Source organism: Macrobrachium nipponense, chromosome 37, assembly GCF_015104395.2.
Source record: "Macrobrachium nipponense isolate FS-2020 chromosome 37, ASM1510439v2, whole genome shotgun sequence".
Taxonomy (NCBI): Eukaryota; Metazoa; Arthropoda; class Malacostraca; order Decapoda; family Palaemonidae; genus Macrobrachium; species Macrobrachium nipponense.
In genome coordinates this window covers 34,059,123-34,074,122 of record NC_061097.1, presented here as the reverse complement: position 1 = coordinate 34,074,122, position 15,000 = coordinate 34,059,123, and the positions used below count along the sequence as shown (strand labels likewise).

The following is a 15,000-nucleotide window of genomic DNA, read 5'->3' as shown; positions in this document are numbered from 1 at the left end:
AATTATAATTATGTATGATAATACATTTACCACACTATCTTTGACGCCTTCGTTATTTATCCATCTTCAAGTTTTTGTAATAAGGTATGACGCGTCTTCCCATTTTCTTTGTGATAAGGTTTGCTTGTAGTAAGTTACGACGCTCTTTCCGTTTTCTGCAATGCAGGTATTAACCAAACTTCTCGTTTTCTTTTCATTCAACCGTTAGTTATGCCTGAAGAAGAAAGCGAAACTGTTCAGACATCTTCCTTCATTCCTTCCTCACGGTATTTCAGGTAAGTGATGATGATCAGGTGTTGATGGCCTTTTTCTGTTTTATATATATATAGTTACATATATATATATATATATATATATATATATATATATGTATATATATATATATATATATATATATATATATATACTATATAGTTCATACTATTTCTTAGTAATTCTCCATAAAGTACCACTCTTTACTAACGTTCTATACCCTCTCTCTCTCTCTCTCTCTCTCTCTTGTAATGCCAAAACATCCCTCTTTTCAATGATGAGCGACTGGTTCAAGTCTGTCTCACTTCAATTCAAGCTGGTTTTTGTTTTTTTAAGTACATCTAAAGGTCATCTTATCACTCATTCATAACCTTTAGCAGGCCAATACACACTCACTCACTCACTCACTCTCTCTCTCTCTCTCTCTCTCTCTCTCTCTCTCTCTGACACACGCATACTCACAAGTTTTGAGAATGCAGCCGAAAAGGTCACCAGCTGAATCTTCTAATGAGACCAACACCATTATAAGCCACCGACAAGTAAGCCAGCCCACCCCATCCCCCAGGGCCAGAGTGGGTGGGTTCTATCTTCTTGGCATTTTCCCCTCTTAATATTGTGGCCTAGTTCGGCTCAAGACTTCCTGGCGACTCAAAGAACATGCTGACCTATACCGAGTTGGTCCCGTTGGTCTTCGGACTCCTTCCGTGGAGCGGCGGAATGCTAGTTTATGAATATTTTGGTATTTTGCTGTTCACTGCTTTGAACTGGCTGGCCTGCTCTCTTCCTGCTGATAATGCTTAAATGTCAGCAGTGTGAATTATGGTTGCCGCAGAGACCAATGAAGGCTTGGTCACAAGGTTCGACACTGGGTTAGGTTAGGTTCAGTCGGTCTAGGCCAGTATGCTTTCTTCGTGTTTATTTTCATCATTGTGAGTCAGCTGTGCTTACGCTGATAGAATAGTACTGTACTTGTAAAGATCACTGCACTGTAGAGTGTGATGTTTCGAGTGACCCACTAAACCCCATGATAACACTACTGGGGTTATTACAGATGCTTTATGCCAGTGATGACCAATACCAGACCTTCTAATCCAGGGATTAAGATTGAATAGGTTGGTTAATTCAGCTTCGTTCCTCATCTCTGGATGTTCGTAGTGTTCATAGGCCTAACTTGGCTACTTTTCCACCGGTGGAACTCAAACCAAGCCTTTGCTTTAGGCTAGGTTAGGCTAGGTAATGGTAGGCTAGATGATACGGCTGCTTTTAGTTCCGTCCAAGACATAAATATCTACAGTTTGGAGAGATGGCGTGAGTAAGCCTAGGCACTTGGTGATGGAATTATTATGTTAGCTGGATTGCTTTCTCTATACATCATCCTATAAGATATGTAATTACAAATAGGAAATTTAGACACACAGTATACGGAACTAATGGGTGGCTTTTCTAAGTATAGAGACACCCCAGTTGAAAAGACTATTCATCCCTTTATCCAGTTCATGGCACAAAAAAGAAGAAGGTAGAAAAGACAGAAGAAGAAAGAGTCACGCTACACCTCAGAGGAAGTGGTAAATCCGCCCCTTTAAGAGCAGATTACATGGGATTGGGAAAACGGAAGCCGACTCCCGATACTTGGCAACAAAGGGAGTGAAAGAGCCATAAAAACTGTGCGCCCAGGAGATTATTGATTGCCGCAGAGCTAATGCAGAAGCCATATGAGGAGATGATGTATACTTTCCTTGAACTCAACAGAACAGTGGCCACAACAGTACTTACTGGAAAAGGGATATGACAGTGGCTGAACTAGCCAAGCCAAAGTCCGTCTAACTTCTTGTATCACAGTAGGGGGCGTTGATCCATTCTGCCCCACGTTTGACTATCAACTATTGCTTGTACCCATGTAAAGTTGGGTTGACTGACTGGCTGGCTGGTATTAACTGAACCTCAGACTCTCTGATGGAGAGCCCAGTACTCTACTAACTCCAGCTGGAATAATGCATATAAAAAAGGGCTGGAACATTGAAGTACTGTTCCATTATATATCCAGAGAAGTGCCTGGCAGTACAGAAAGGTAGAGAAGGGGAAAAGATTCAAGAAAACGCCACCTGAGAGTAGGACGAAAGAATACGCCCTCGAAAAGTGTGAGGACACTAGTATTCTTCAAAGGGTCAAATGAGCCCCACGCCGAACAATTTTTAACTGGATGGAATGAGTCACTGACAACATATAAACAAATTTGAATACTACAGAAGTTGATCTGTCTAGTCAAGTCGTGTGATCTCTAAACAACAAGTTAGAAGTTTATAACCTGAAAGTCCAAAAAGATGACAGATTCAAGATGTTTTAATGAACTTTCATTTGAGAGATTCAAAAATATCAGACAGAGAGGAGACAGAGAGATGATAGATAACTGTCTTAAAGGCAGAAAAGTTGACAAACTTTCTGGATGACTGTCCATGATTACGGGATTATAGTTGACAGACGAAGAGGACCACCTCAAAATTTGGGTAAAACAGCTCGTCCTATTCCGAATTTGACATTCTCTCCTCACGGAGACCTCAGTGAGTTTTTATTTCTTTCCTTTTATTAATGTCAGAATAAAACTTCTAGAAAAGGCCATATATGACTATAGTAGATTCACATCACCCGTGCATTTGATGTCTAGGCCAGTCCCTTAAGACGCTCCTGATTGGCTGTTGATAAGCCAGTCACAGGGCTGGAAACTCTCCTCAATCTCTCTCGAGAGTTCACATAGGCAGCATGTATGTTCCATCTCTCCTGAGGGATACTTTTGAAAGACGTATCTCTAAAGAGAGGTGGAGCATACATCCTGCCTATGTGAACTCTCGAGAGAGACTGAGCGTTCCCTGCCCTGTGACTGGCTTATCAACAGCCAATCAGGAGCGTAGAAAGACTGGCCCAGACATCAGATGCACGGTTGATGTGAATCTACTATAGTTGCCACTCCTATCGGCCTTCCCACGAGTGGAGGGACACAAGCCACGTCTGTATCAAGAGGAGACGGATCGAGCCGAGACAACGGATGCTGCTGATGCTACCTGCCGCAGCATCCTTCTCTCTCTCTCTCTCTCTCTCTCTCTCTCTCTCCCAGATAATCAAAACTATCTCCATAACCAAAAGCTCATAAGACTTTTAAGGATCCCGGAAACCATTTTCTGTGGATAATCCGTTGCATTAAGAGTTCCATGACGAACCAAATTCGATTATGAGGACCCTTTTTGTGGGAGAATTCGGGGGACCGTTTGCGGAGGACCGTCGACCGACAACAGGCCAGCCAGTCCCTCAGGAGACCCCACCCTCCCAGGGGTCCGAGGGAGGTAGGGGGAGGGGGAGGAGGGGTTGGGTTGGGTTGGTAGGTGGGTTCATGAGAGAGATGCTCACGGTGAGTGACTCTCTGTCTCTCTATCTCTCACACACAAACAAGTTGAGACAAATATAGTGAAAAGTCTCTCATACTGTATCACACGTTCTATAGAAAGCATTCTCTCTCTCTCTCTCTCTCTCTCTCTCTCTCTCTCTCTCTCTCTCTCTCTCTCTCTCTCTCTCTCTCTCCCTCTCTCTCTGTCTGTCTGGTTAAAAACAGACTTCAATGAAAAGCTCTCTTGTCATTCCATCTGTCTCTTTCAGCGCCCAATAGGACTAATATAATCTCTCCATCAGCATCAAACTCTTAAGGATGGAAGAAAGGCCCTCTCTCTCTCTCTCTCTCTCTCTCTCTCTCTCTCTCTCTCTCTCTCTCTCTGTGGAGAGAGAAAGAGAGAGCCTCTGGGGAGAGAGAGAGAAAGAGAGACGTGATGCGACTGTTCACTTATCCAGGGGAAATCTTCCTGAGGTCTTCGAGACATTTTTAAATAACTGGAAACATCATTGAAAGAAAATTAATCAAGCCTGGGGGAAGTAGCAGTGTGTGTGTGTGTGATGGGGAGGGGGGGGGGAGAATAGGAGCGGGATGGGCTCGATTTGCCCCCTCCCCTCCCCTCCCCTCCCACACTTTTCGGAAATGTGCTGAGGGAAGAAGTGGGGGGTGGTGAAGCATAATCCAAGAGTCACCCACAGAAGTTCAAGGTTGCTTTTAAACTTCCTGTCTGAGTCGACTGTCTCTCTCTCTCTCTCTCTCCTCCTCTCTCTCTCTCTCTCTCTCTCCCCGGCTTGGAAGGCACTCCTACTCCTCCCTCTCTCTCTCTCTCTCTCTCTCTCTCTCTCTCTTCAGAGACGTCCTGAGGGCCAGGCCAACCCAGCGTTCTGCACCCCCCTCCCCCCCCCGAAACAAATGGTGCAGTGGATCCCACTTCCTTCTTCTCTTCCCCCTCCCAGTCTTTCGTGGGGAGGAGGTCTCTCTCTCTCTCTCTCTCTCTCTCTCTCTCTCTCTCTCTCTCTCTCTCTACTCAAATTCTGGCTCCATTAAGGGAGACTCAAGCCATCTATACTTGCAACTCACCCCAGTCGACTCATGACCAGGTACATGAAAGCAGCAGCCGTGCACATCAGGTCACAGATATATAATCCCCCCAAAACCCCCACTCCTAGGATCGATCCCCGAGTACCTCACGACACTACCAGACAGTTCTCATAAGCTTCCAATTTGACCTTTGATGGATCAGCTGATGTGGGAAAGGTATTTAGTTGCTAAGATACAAAAGGTCAGGCTGTGGTACATTATCTCTCTCTCTCTCTCTCTCTCTCTCTCTCTCTCTCTCTCTCTCTCTCTCTCTCTGTGTGTCTTTGTCTCTCCTTCCCTCATCTCTTTTTCTCTGTTTCTGTCTCTCTGTACCTATCTGTCTGTCTGTCTGTCTCTCTTTCATTCCCCATCTCTCCTTCTCTCTCTCTCCCCCCTTCCCTCATTTCCCTCTCTCTCTCTCTCTCTCTGTCTCTCTCTCTCTCCTTCTCTCTCTCTCTCTCTCTCTCTCTCTCTCTCCCTCATCTCTATCTTTCTCTGTTTCTCTCTCTCTCTGTACCTATCTGTCTGTCTGTCTCTTTCATTCCCCCCATCTCTCTCTCTCTCTGTCTCTCTCCCTCATCTCTCTTTTTCTCTGTTTCCGTATCTCTCTCTCTCTCTCTCTCTCTCTCTCTCTCTCTCTCTCCTGGGGGTCATCTCCATTGATTTCGGCCAACAGCAAAAGGCCGGGTCCTGTAAATTTGGACGGCAATAAAACTGTTCCTGACATCCATCATCCTTCCTCCTGTGACCTCACTGAGTGACTTCATTTGCAAGAGAGGTGATCTTGATTTTTTTTTCTCTACTGACTTCATTGAGTGACTTCGTTTTTCTGTGAAGCTTTTACTATCTGACTTCAGAGGATGACGTCATTTGTACACCTTCCTCTCTGGCGTCACTGATTGACTTCATCTATGTATGATGGACTTTTATATCGAAATACACCTTCTTTGACTTCACTATTTCAACATCAAGTATATCTCCTTAGACTTCAATAAGTGACTTTAGTCGTATCCCTTCCGACTTCACTGTGTGATTTCACTTAAATGTTGGAGAATGGGTAATGCAAGTCCAGTTTTATCTCTGATTCAAGCACTCAGCTGTTCTACTTCTCGAAGTTTCCTGTACCTTCTCCTCACTTTTATTCCTCCCCCTCCTCCTCCTCCTCCTCCTCCTCCTCCTCCTCCTCCTCTAATTCTTCCTCACCTTTCTTCCTACCTTATCCCTCCTTCCTTCTCCATTCGTCAGCGTCCTGACGCAGGTCTTTCTAACGAAGCCAAAAAATATACCGAATCCCCAAAGGACCATGATTATAACATTCTAATGACAAACCCACCATTTTCAAAAGTAGTTCACCCGTATGGTATCGATTCCGGGCCTTCTATTTTTAATTTCGTAACCCACCCTTAAGGCCCTTACCCCTTCCTCAGTCCCCAAGGGCACGGATTCCCTTCTTCGTCTCCTCCTCCTCCTGAGGGACGTAGAGAAATATTTCAAAAGGGCTGAGCTCTGCTGAAAAACAGGGTCCAGCCTCGTGTCTCATGGGCGAGGTGTTCCCATAGGTTGGAGGTGTGGGTATCATAATGACCAGAGAATTATTATTATTGCTATTTATTTATTTTTTTTTTTTTTGCTTTATCACAGTCCTCCAATTTGACTGGGTGGTATTTATAGTGTGGGGTTCCGGGTTGCATCCTGCCTCCTTAGGAGTCCATCACTTTTCTTACTATGTGTGCCGTTTGTAGGATCACACTCTTCTGCATGAGTCGTGGATCTACTTCAGCCTCTAGTTTTTCTAGATTCCTTTTCAGGGATCTTGGGATCGTGCCTAGTGTTCCTATGATTATGGGTACGATTTCCACTGGCATATCCCATATCCTTCTTATTTCTATTTTCAGATCTTGATACTTATCCATTTTTTCCCTCTCTTTCTCTTCAACTCTGGTGTCCCATGGTATTGCGACATCAATGAGTGATACTTTCTTCTTGACTTTGTCCATCAACGTCACGTCTGGTCTGTTTGCACGTATCACCCTATCCGTTCTGATACCATAGTCCCAGAGGATCTTTGCCTGATCGTTTTCTATCACTCCCTCAGGTTGGTGCTCGTACCACTTATTACTGCAAGGTAGCTGATGTTTCTTGCACAGGCTCCAATGGAGGGCTTTTGCCACTGAATCATGCCTCTTTTTGTACTGGTTCTGTGCAAGTGCCGGGCATTCGCTTGCTATGTGGTTTATGGTTTCATTTTTCGTATTGCACTTCCTACATATAGGAGAGATGTTATTTCCGTCTATCGTTCTTTGAACATATCTGGTTCTTAGGGCCTGATCTTGTGCCGCTGTTATCGTTCCTTCAGTTTCCTTCTTTAGCTCTCCCCTCTGTAGCCATTGCCACGTGTCATCGCTGGCTAGTTCTTTAGTCTGTCTCATGTATTGTCCGTGCATTGGTTTGTTGTGCCAGTCCTCTGTTCTGTTTGTCTTTCTCCTGCCTTCGTCCATTCCACTATTCCTGCGCTGTATCTGATTACTGGCACTGCCCATGTGTTTATGGCTTTTATCATATTTCCGGAGTTGAGTTTTGACTTGAGTATCGCCTTGAGTCTGCATATATTCTTTCCTGATCGGTGTTCCATTCTCTTGGTGTTTTATATCCCCTCCTTCCATTATTCCCAGGTATTTTGTATCCTGTCTCATCTATGTTTTGATGTTGCTCCCATCTGGTAGCTTTATCCCTTCAGTTCTCGTTACTTTGCCTTTTTGTATGTTGACTAAGGCGCCATTTTTTCTATTCCAAACTCCATCCTGATGTCCCCAGATACAATCCTTACAGTCTGGATTAGGGTATCTATTTCCTTGATGCTCTTACCATACAGCTTGATGTCGTCCATGAACATCAGATGGTTAATTCTGTTGCCTCTTTTCTTGAGTTGGTACCCGGCATCCATCTTCTGTAGTACTTTTGTCATGGGAATCATGGCTACTACGAAGAGTAGTGGGGACAGTGAGTCGCCCTGGAAGATCCCTCTCCTGATATTAACCTCTGACAGTCTTATTCCAGAGCTTGTAAGTATTGTATTCCAGTTGCGCATTGTATTTTTGAGGAAGCTGATGGTGTTTTCCTCTGCCCCATATATTTTCAGGCATTCTATTAGCCATGTGTGTGGTATCATGTCGAAGGCTTTCTTATAGTCTATCCATGCCATGCTTACGTTGGTTTTCCTTCTCCTACTGTTCTTCATTACCAATATTATTATTATTATTATTATTATTATTATTATTATTATTATTATTATTTGGAAGGAGACCCTCTTTCAAACAAGTCTTATTGAAGATATTGCTGCAATCAGCTGCATTCAACTTGTAAATAGTCTTCTCTATTTTTCTAATAATAGCTTTCTCTCTGCTATTACAACTGGCGAGTATTGCGCCGATATTACTCATCAGGAGCAGTCAATTCCAGGGATAATTGTCACAAATTTATTTATTTGTTACAGTAAATGAACAAATAGGTCAAAATATAAGTTAATATATTGGCCAACGTTTCTCTCGGTATCATCCGAGTATGATCACGGCAGTGGATCGGAGAAGACTGTTGTTGCTGTCAGGATCTACTCAATATATAGCGGCAGGTCAGCAGGGGTTCAACCGCTAGCTGCGTTTTCATTGGCCGGTGGCGCAATGCGCTCCCGCCATTGGTTGAACGAAGTTTTCTTCAAGACGCTTCTCGTCGTTGAAGGTTGCGAAGTTGCAGCCTAGCAGACTGTCGAGGCTGGGGCAAGGCTTCCCTGGGCGTTGTGTCACGACGGGTCGCGATGTCATTGGCTGCTTGGCTGCTCGTCTCATCTGGTATTCTTAGATCGGGGGTGTCGCTCGGTCTGGTATTACTTGTATTTATACACATAGGTTTCCTTAAGTTGGTGGGGAGGAAGAGCACCTCCTGCGTCGTATTCAATGAGGGCTTCTCTTGCTGTATGAGGTGTGCCTCGAGGAGTCGCAAGCGTCGCTGATCAGGAGCCCTCCCTATTATCTTTATATTCTTGATAATACCGTCGCGGGAGATAGCTTCCTGGTGTGCTGTCATGATATGGTTTTTAATCGCTCCTTCTTGTACGTGGCAGGAAATCCTCTTGGACAGTCTCATAGAAGTCATACCAACGTAAGAGCCGGGACATCCACATTCGACTGTTTCAAGAGGTCTCTTGCTGGGGGGGGTCGGGTTGTTCTTCATAATAAGGTCCCGGGTACGTCGATTTTGGTAATAAATTACAAGTTCAAGTTCTTTGTCGGCTTCGGTGGGGGTCACATTCTCTTTGATTATTTTCCTCAAAGCATCTTCGTCCTCACGGTGACGTGCGTGCATTCTTGCTTTGTAATACAGCTTGACCACAACGGAATACCATACAGAAAGACGGACAAACCAAAAGGCAGGAGTCAAGAGACAAAGACAAACGGGCGGTGAATTTGTCATTATATATCTATATATATATATATATATATATATATAATCTGTATATATATATATATATCTATATCTATATATATATATATATATTCTCTATATCGATATTATTATATATTATAAATATCTCTATATCTATATATTATATCTCTATATATTCTTCTATTTATATAATATATATATCTATTCTTAGATAATAGATATCTAATATGTATTAATATAATATATATCTATTATATATCTAAGATATAAGACTATTATCTATCTAATATAATATATATAAGATATATATATATATATTATATTATATTATATATAATAATTATAATATAAGATATTGTGTATACTTTTTATTATAAACTTCCCAACGCAAAGTATTTCAGAGTAAAACCTGTGGGTGGGGGAGAGGGATTGGGAAGTATGGGGTAGGGGGGGAGGTGTGGGAAAGGTCACTGACTTTCCACGATCTCCACACTCCCACAATCCCCCACAAAATGACTCAGATGAGTCGATAAGGAAGATCATTAGAATGCCTCTGAGTCACTCAGCAACTCTCTGACATGTGGTCGTCATTGTGTATATGTAAATGACCCTCAAGAGTCTGAGGTCACTGGTCAAAGGTGATGGGTAAAGGGTCACAGTTCATGGATTATGGGCAACGGGTCATCATAGGTCATGGGTAACAAGTCACATGTCTCAGGTCATGGGTAACAAGTCTCGGGTCATGCATAACAGGTCTCGGGTCATTGGTTACAGGTCACATGTCTCGCACCATGCGTAACAGGTCTCGGGTCATGCGTAACAGGTCACATGTCTCGCGTCATGCGTAACAGGTCTTGGGTCATGGGTAAAGCAGTTCACGAGATCATGGGTCACAGGTCACACGTCTCGCGTCATGCATAACAGGTCACGGGTCATGGGTCAAAACGGGTCACGAGGCAGGTCATGGGTAAAACAGGTCACACACACACGTCCCACATCAAGGGTCACGGGTAAACAGGTCACAAGTAACGGGGGTGGTGGTCACGAGTAACAGGTCACAGATAACGAGTTCACAGGTCACACGTAACGGGTCACAATAACCCTCGTAACCGCGAGGATTTTAGTAGTAACCGCCGAAGTCGCCCCCCCCCCCCCCCCCACACCCCACCCGCCCCCTCCCCGGGCTTCCTCCGGCATAGCAGTGATTGGCTGAGAGAGAGAGAGAGAGAGAGAGAGAGAGAGAGAGAGCGTTCATTCTTGGCGCTACCGAGTGAGTGAGTGACAGTTCGCCGAGTGAGCTAAGGTTGCGCGGGTGGCATGTTGATAGTGCTCTCTAGCAATCGCTGGGAGGTAGGCCTACGAACATTGTGCTTCTTTGTTACACCGCGTGACTTTTAATTCTATACGATTCTGTTAAGATAGGCCTCAGACAATGTCCTTTTATGTAAGTGACTTTAATTTTTATAGTAATGTGTTAAGACAATATTATTTTCATACAAGTGAGTTTATTTTTATAAGATTGTTTTAAGATAAGTCTCCGACAATATCATTTTTATAAAAGTGAGTTTATTTTTATAAGATTGTGTTAAGATAGGCCTCCGAAAATATTCTTTTTATACAAGTGAGTTTATTTTTAGAAGATTGTGTTAATAGAGGCCTCAGGCAGTAATTTTTTTCTGTTAAGTGACTTTATTTCAGTAAGACTGTGTTAATATAGGCCTTCGACAATATCTTTTTATAGAAGTGAGTTTAATTCTATAAGATTTTGTTAAGATAGGCCTCACACAATATTTTTTTTATATAAGGTACTTTAATTTTATAAGATTGTGTTAAGATAGGCCTCAGACAATATTATTTTTATATAAGTGACTGTATTCTTGTAAGGCTTTGTTAATATAGGCCTAAGACAACGTTTCTTTATGTGATTTTTAATTCTATACGATTTTGTAAATGCCTCGGACAATATTCTTTTTATATGTGACATTATTTTTTTTCTTTTATAAAATTGTGTTAATATAGGCCTCAGACAATATATTTTTTTAAATATGTGGCTATTTTGATAATATTTTTTAATATAAGCCTACGACAATGTTTCTTTACGTGACTTTAATTCTATAAGACTTTGTTACGCACATTTTTCTTGGCAATCTTGGAATAGGGATAAGATAGGCCTATTGAAAGTGACCTGTGGCTAAAATACTACATATTCTACTACCAAATTTGTGCTATAATTTGTTAAGGTAGCTCCTAGGCTTACGGCACATACCGACTTTAATTCTTTAACTCAAGAAGAATTTTTACTTAACTTTTCCTGGCAATCTTACGATCGTGCGGTGATAGGCCTACTGAAAGTTACGTGTGACTAAGGCCGCAGGTTTTACTTTCGTGTGTTTGATATGCCTATTGTGCTATGTATTTTGAAAGGTACGTCTTAGGCTTATGTCAAATACAGACTTCAATTCTATAGGATTTTGTTACCCACGTTTGCTTGGCAATCTTAAATTCGGGACAGGTGGCAAACCGCATATATTTTTCATTATGATTTATTGTGCTATAGTTTGGAAAGCCAGGTCTTAGGCCTACGGCGTATGTAGTCTATAATTACGTTTTTTTTTAGAAACAAGTGGTTTAGCAAAACACGTCAACTAGTTCTGAATGACTTCTTTACCCTTGAACACTTTAAATCTTTGATTTTTTTTTTTAAATTTCTCCCTAAATGCAAATAAATCCTTTGACGAAACAGTAACCAGGGTCTAGGCCTAAGTACACGCAATCTAGGCCTACGAGTATATACTTACAACGACATCAATGCAGACTGATATTTAAAACTTTAAAAAAATTTATCGAAAGGTTTATTTCCAAAACGAAATCATTTATATTTTCCTAAATGAAATTACATAACTTGATAAAACTTTAACCAAGTCCTAGTTCTACGCAATAAACGCAGTCATATAGGCCTATATACATATAAAGACTTATACAAACTAATAATTAAGCGTAACCTTAAAACAAAAAAGTTTCCCTTTACGAAATTGTTTATATTCTCCACATATTCCTTAAGCAAAGTTAAGTAACTTGACAAAACTTTAATCAAGCCCTAGGCCTAAGTACGGCGCCCGGTCCTATAGGCCTATATACATCTAAAGACACCTATGCAAAGTAATATTTAAACGTGACTTTAAACTAGACAAAGAATTATCAAAAAGGTATTCCCCACGATACAATCATTTATATTTTTCACATTTTCCTAAATGCAATTCAGTAACTTGACAATACTTTAATCAGGTCTTAGGCCTAAGCACTGCACCAGGTCCTATGCAAAATAACATTTAAATGTAACACGAAACGAAGAAATTATCGAGATGGTTTGCCCCATGAAAAAATTATTTACATTTTTCATATATTCCTTAAGTAAAATTTTACATTTTTCACATATTCCTTAAGTAAAATTTTACATTTTTCATATATTCCTTAAGTAAATTTTACATTTTTCATATATTCCTTAAGTAAAATTTTATTTTATTTTTCATATATTCCTTAAGTAAAATTTTACATTTTTCATATATTCCTTAAGTAAAATTTTACATTTTTCATATATTCCTTAAGTAAAATTTTACATTTTTCATATATTCCTTAAGTAAAATTTTACATTTTTCATATATTCCTTAAGTAAAGTTAAATAAGTTGACAAAACATTTTTCTGTCTTAGGCCTAAGTACTACACATATTGCTATAGGTCTAGGTACACAAAAAGACTCCTATGCAAACCACTATTCAAACGTACTTTAAAACTATATAAAAAAAAATACCAGACAGGTTTTCCCAATGACGAAGTTATCTGCATTTTTCTGATATTCCTTAAGTAAAATATAATAGCTTGACGGAACATTACCTAGGTCCCAGGTCCTAGGCCTAAGTCAATGCATCTAGACGGCAATACCCAAGTACTGCACACAGTCCTATAGGCCTACATACATCTAAAGACTCCTATGCAGACTAAGATTTAAAAATCTTTTTTCTCAAATGACCAAAACAGGGTTTTCCCATTACAGCATTTACAGGATGTGTTCATAGATAACTGTGATAAAAAAAAAAAGAATTTAAGCTTTGTTCGTTTATACTATATCGACATTTCGTAACCAAGACATTTCGAGATATCTCACGTAGGGCTTGCATTTTTTCCTATGTGAATTTTGTTTTTCGTTTTTTCGTTTTTTTTTTTTATCATTTCCTCTTTAACTTTAATTGTACTGGTTACTGTTTGTTCCTTGTAGTAGATGTCTTCAAATTTTGAGTAATAATAATAACAGAAATAATCTAAATTTTCAAAAATAATAATGATAACATAATTAATAATAATAAACTTCGATATATTAATAATAATAATAATAATAATAATAATAATAATAATAATAATAATAATAATAATAATAATAATAATAATAATAATAAAAATGGAAAAATGGAAAAATGGATAAGTATCAAGACCTGAAAATAGAAATAAGAAGGATACGGGATATGCCATTGGAAATTGTACCCATAATCATAGGAACACTATATTCTGTTTTTTTCCCTCTGTCCATCCGCCTGTGGTGTTTGCGTATGGTAACACTGCGTCCCGGGCTTTAGATAGTTACATTCAGCTTACATTCAACAATAATAACAATATCCTATTTCGAATATTAACAGTGTAATTCGCATACAGTAAATTATCAAAACACTTTTCTAGTTGCAAATGTACACCCAGATATCCTTTTATTTACCTAAAACTTACACATAGCGTAACTATCTAAAGCCCGGGACGCAGTGTTACCATACCCAAACACCACTGGCGGATGGAGAGATGGAAGAAAACAGAGTATAGGCACGATCCCAAGATCCCTGAAAAGGAATCTAGAAAAACTAGAGGCTGAAGTAGCTCCAGGACTCATGCAGAAGAGTGTGATCCTAGAAACGGCGCACATAGTAAGAAAAGTGATGGACTCCTAAGGAGGCAGGATGCAACCCGGAACCCCACACTATAAATACCACCCAGTCGAATTGGAGGACTGTGATATGCCTCCCTCCCCCCCCAAAGAAAAATAATAATAATAATAATAATAATAATAATAATAATATATTTCGCATACATGTATTATAGGCAAATATTCCCCCAACAGCCGCCCCCCCACAAAAAAAATTCCGTTCAAATAACAAGCCATTAAAAGTATATATTTCAATTTTATTTCTTCATTTTTTAATTTTTTTTATAGAATTTCTGAAACAGTACCTGGCGGTCAGTCTACTGAGGTTGGTCGCAGCCTGTAAGGGTTGGAACCAGCAACATTATTCTAAAAGATGAGTGTGTGTGAAAAATTTTTTTTAAATGACCAAAGAAATAGGGGCTAAAAAAATTTTGGACATTTTTAAGGCGAGAGTTAACAAGTAACTCATACGGGTGACCTGACTTAACCCGATTAGGGGCATAGGCCTATCTAATGTCACCAGTTTAGAGTGAAATTAAAACTTCTCCACAAAGTTATGCAAAATATGCGCGTAGGCGATGACATTACTGGTATGTCTACCTACCTAAGGTCTCTCTCTCTCTCTCTCTCTCTCTCTCTCTCTCTCTCTCTCTCTCTCTCTTCCGTCTTCCGCCCTTGGGCCACGTCGTCACCATAACGACTTTTAGTAACTTTCAATAGTCGTTTTACAAGTTTCGTATCGCTCAAATATTCGTCTTTCCTGGCGTAGCCTTTGGCGCTCTCTCTCTCTCTCTCTCTCTCTCTCTAATACCTCTGTAGTGTGCTCTATAAAATATTATATTATACTATAATTATAATAATTCTGGAGAAACAAATCTAGTTATAAAT

The 15,000-nt window shown here is 40.4% G+C and overlaps 1 protein-coding gene across 6 annotated transcripts in view; it reads left to right on the top strand.

The window, feature by feature from the left end:
- Nucleotides 1–203: 203 nt before the first annotated feature.
- Nucleotides 204–15,000, top strand: part of LOC135209094 (beta-1,4-glucuronyltransferase 1-like) — a 122,489-nt gene continuing 107,692 nt past the window's right edge. For 2 of the 6 annotated variants that reach the window (XM_064241692.1, XM_064241690.1), the window contains exon 1: nucleotides 10,443–10,592. In XM_064241692.1, the coding sequence (XP_064097762.1) occupies nucleotides 10,581–10,592 (12 nt within the window). In that variant the 5' untranslated portion in view covers nucleotides 10,443–10,580. Of the gene's footprint in view, nucleotides 276–10,438; nucleotides 10,593–15,000 lie in introns of those variants that run through there. The other 4 variants (XM_064241694.1, XM_064241691.1, XM_064241693.1 and 1 more) reach the window with 4 other exon arrangements.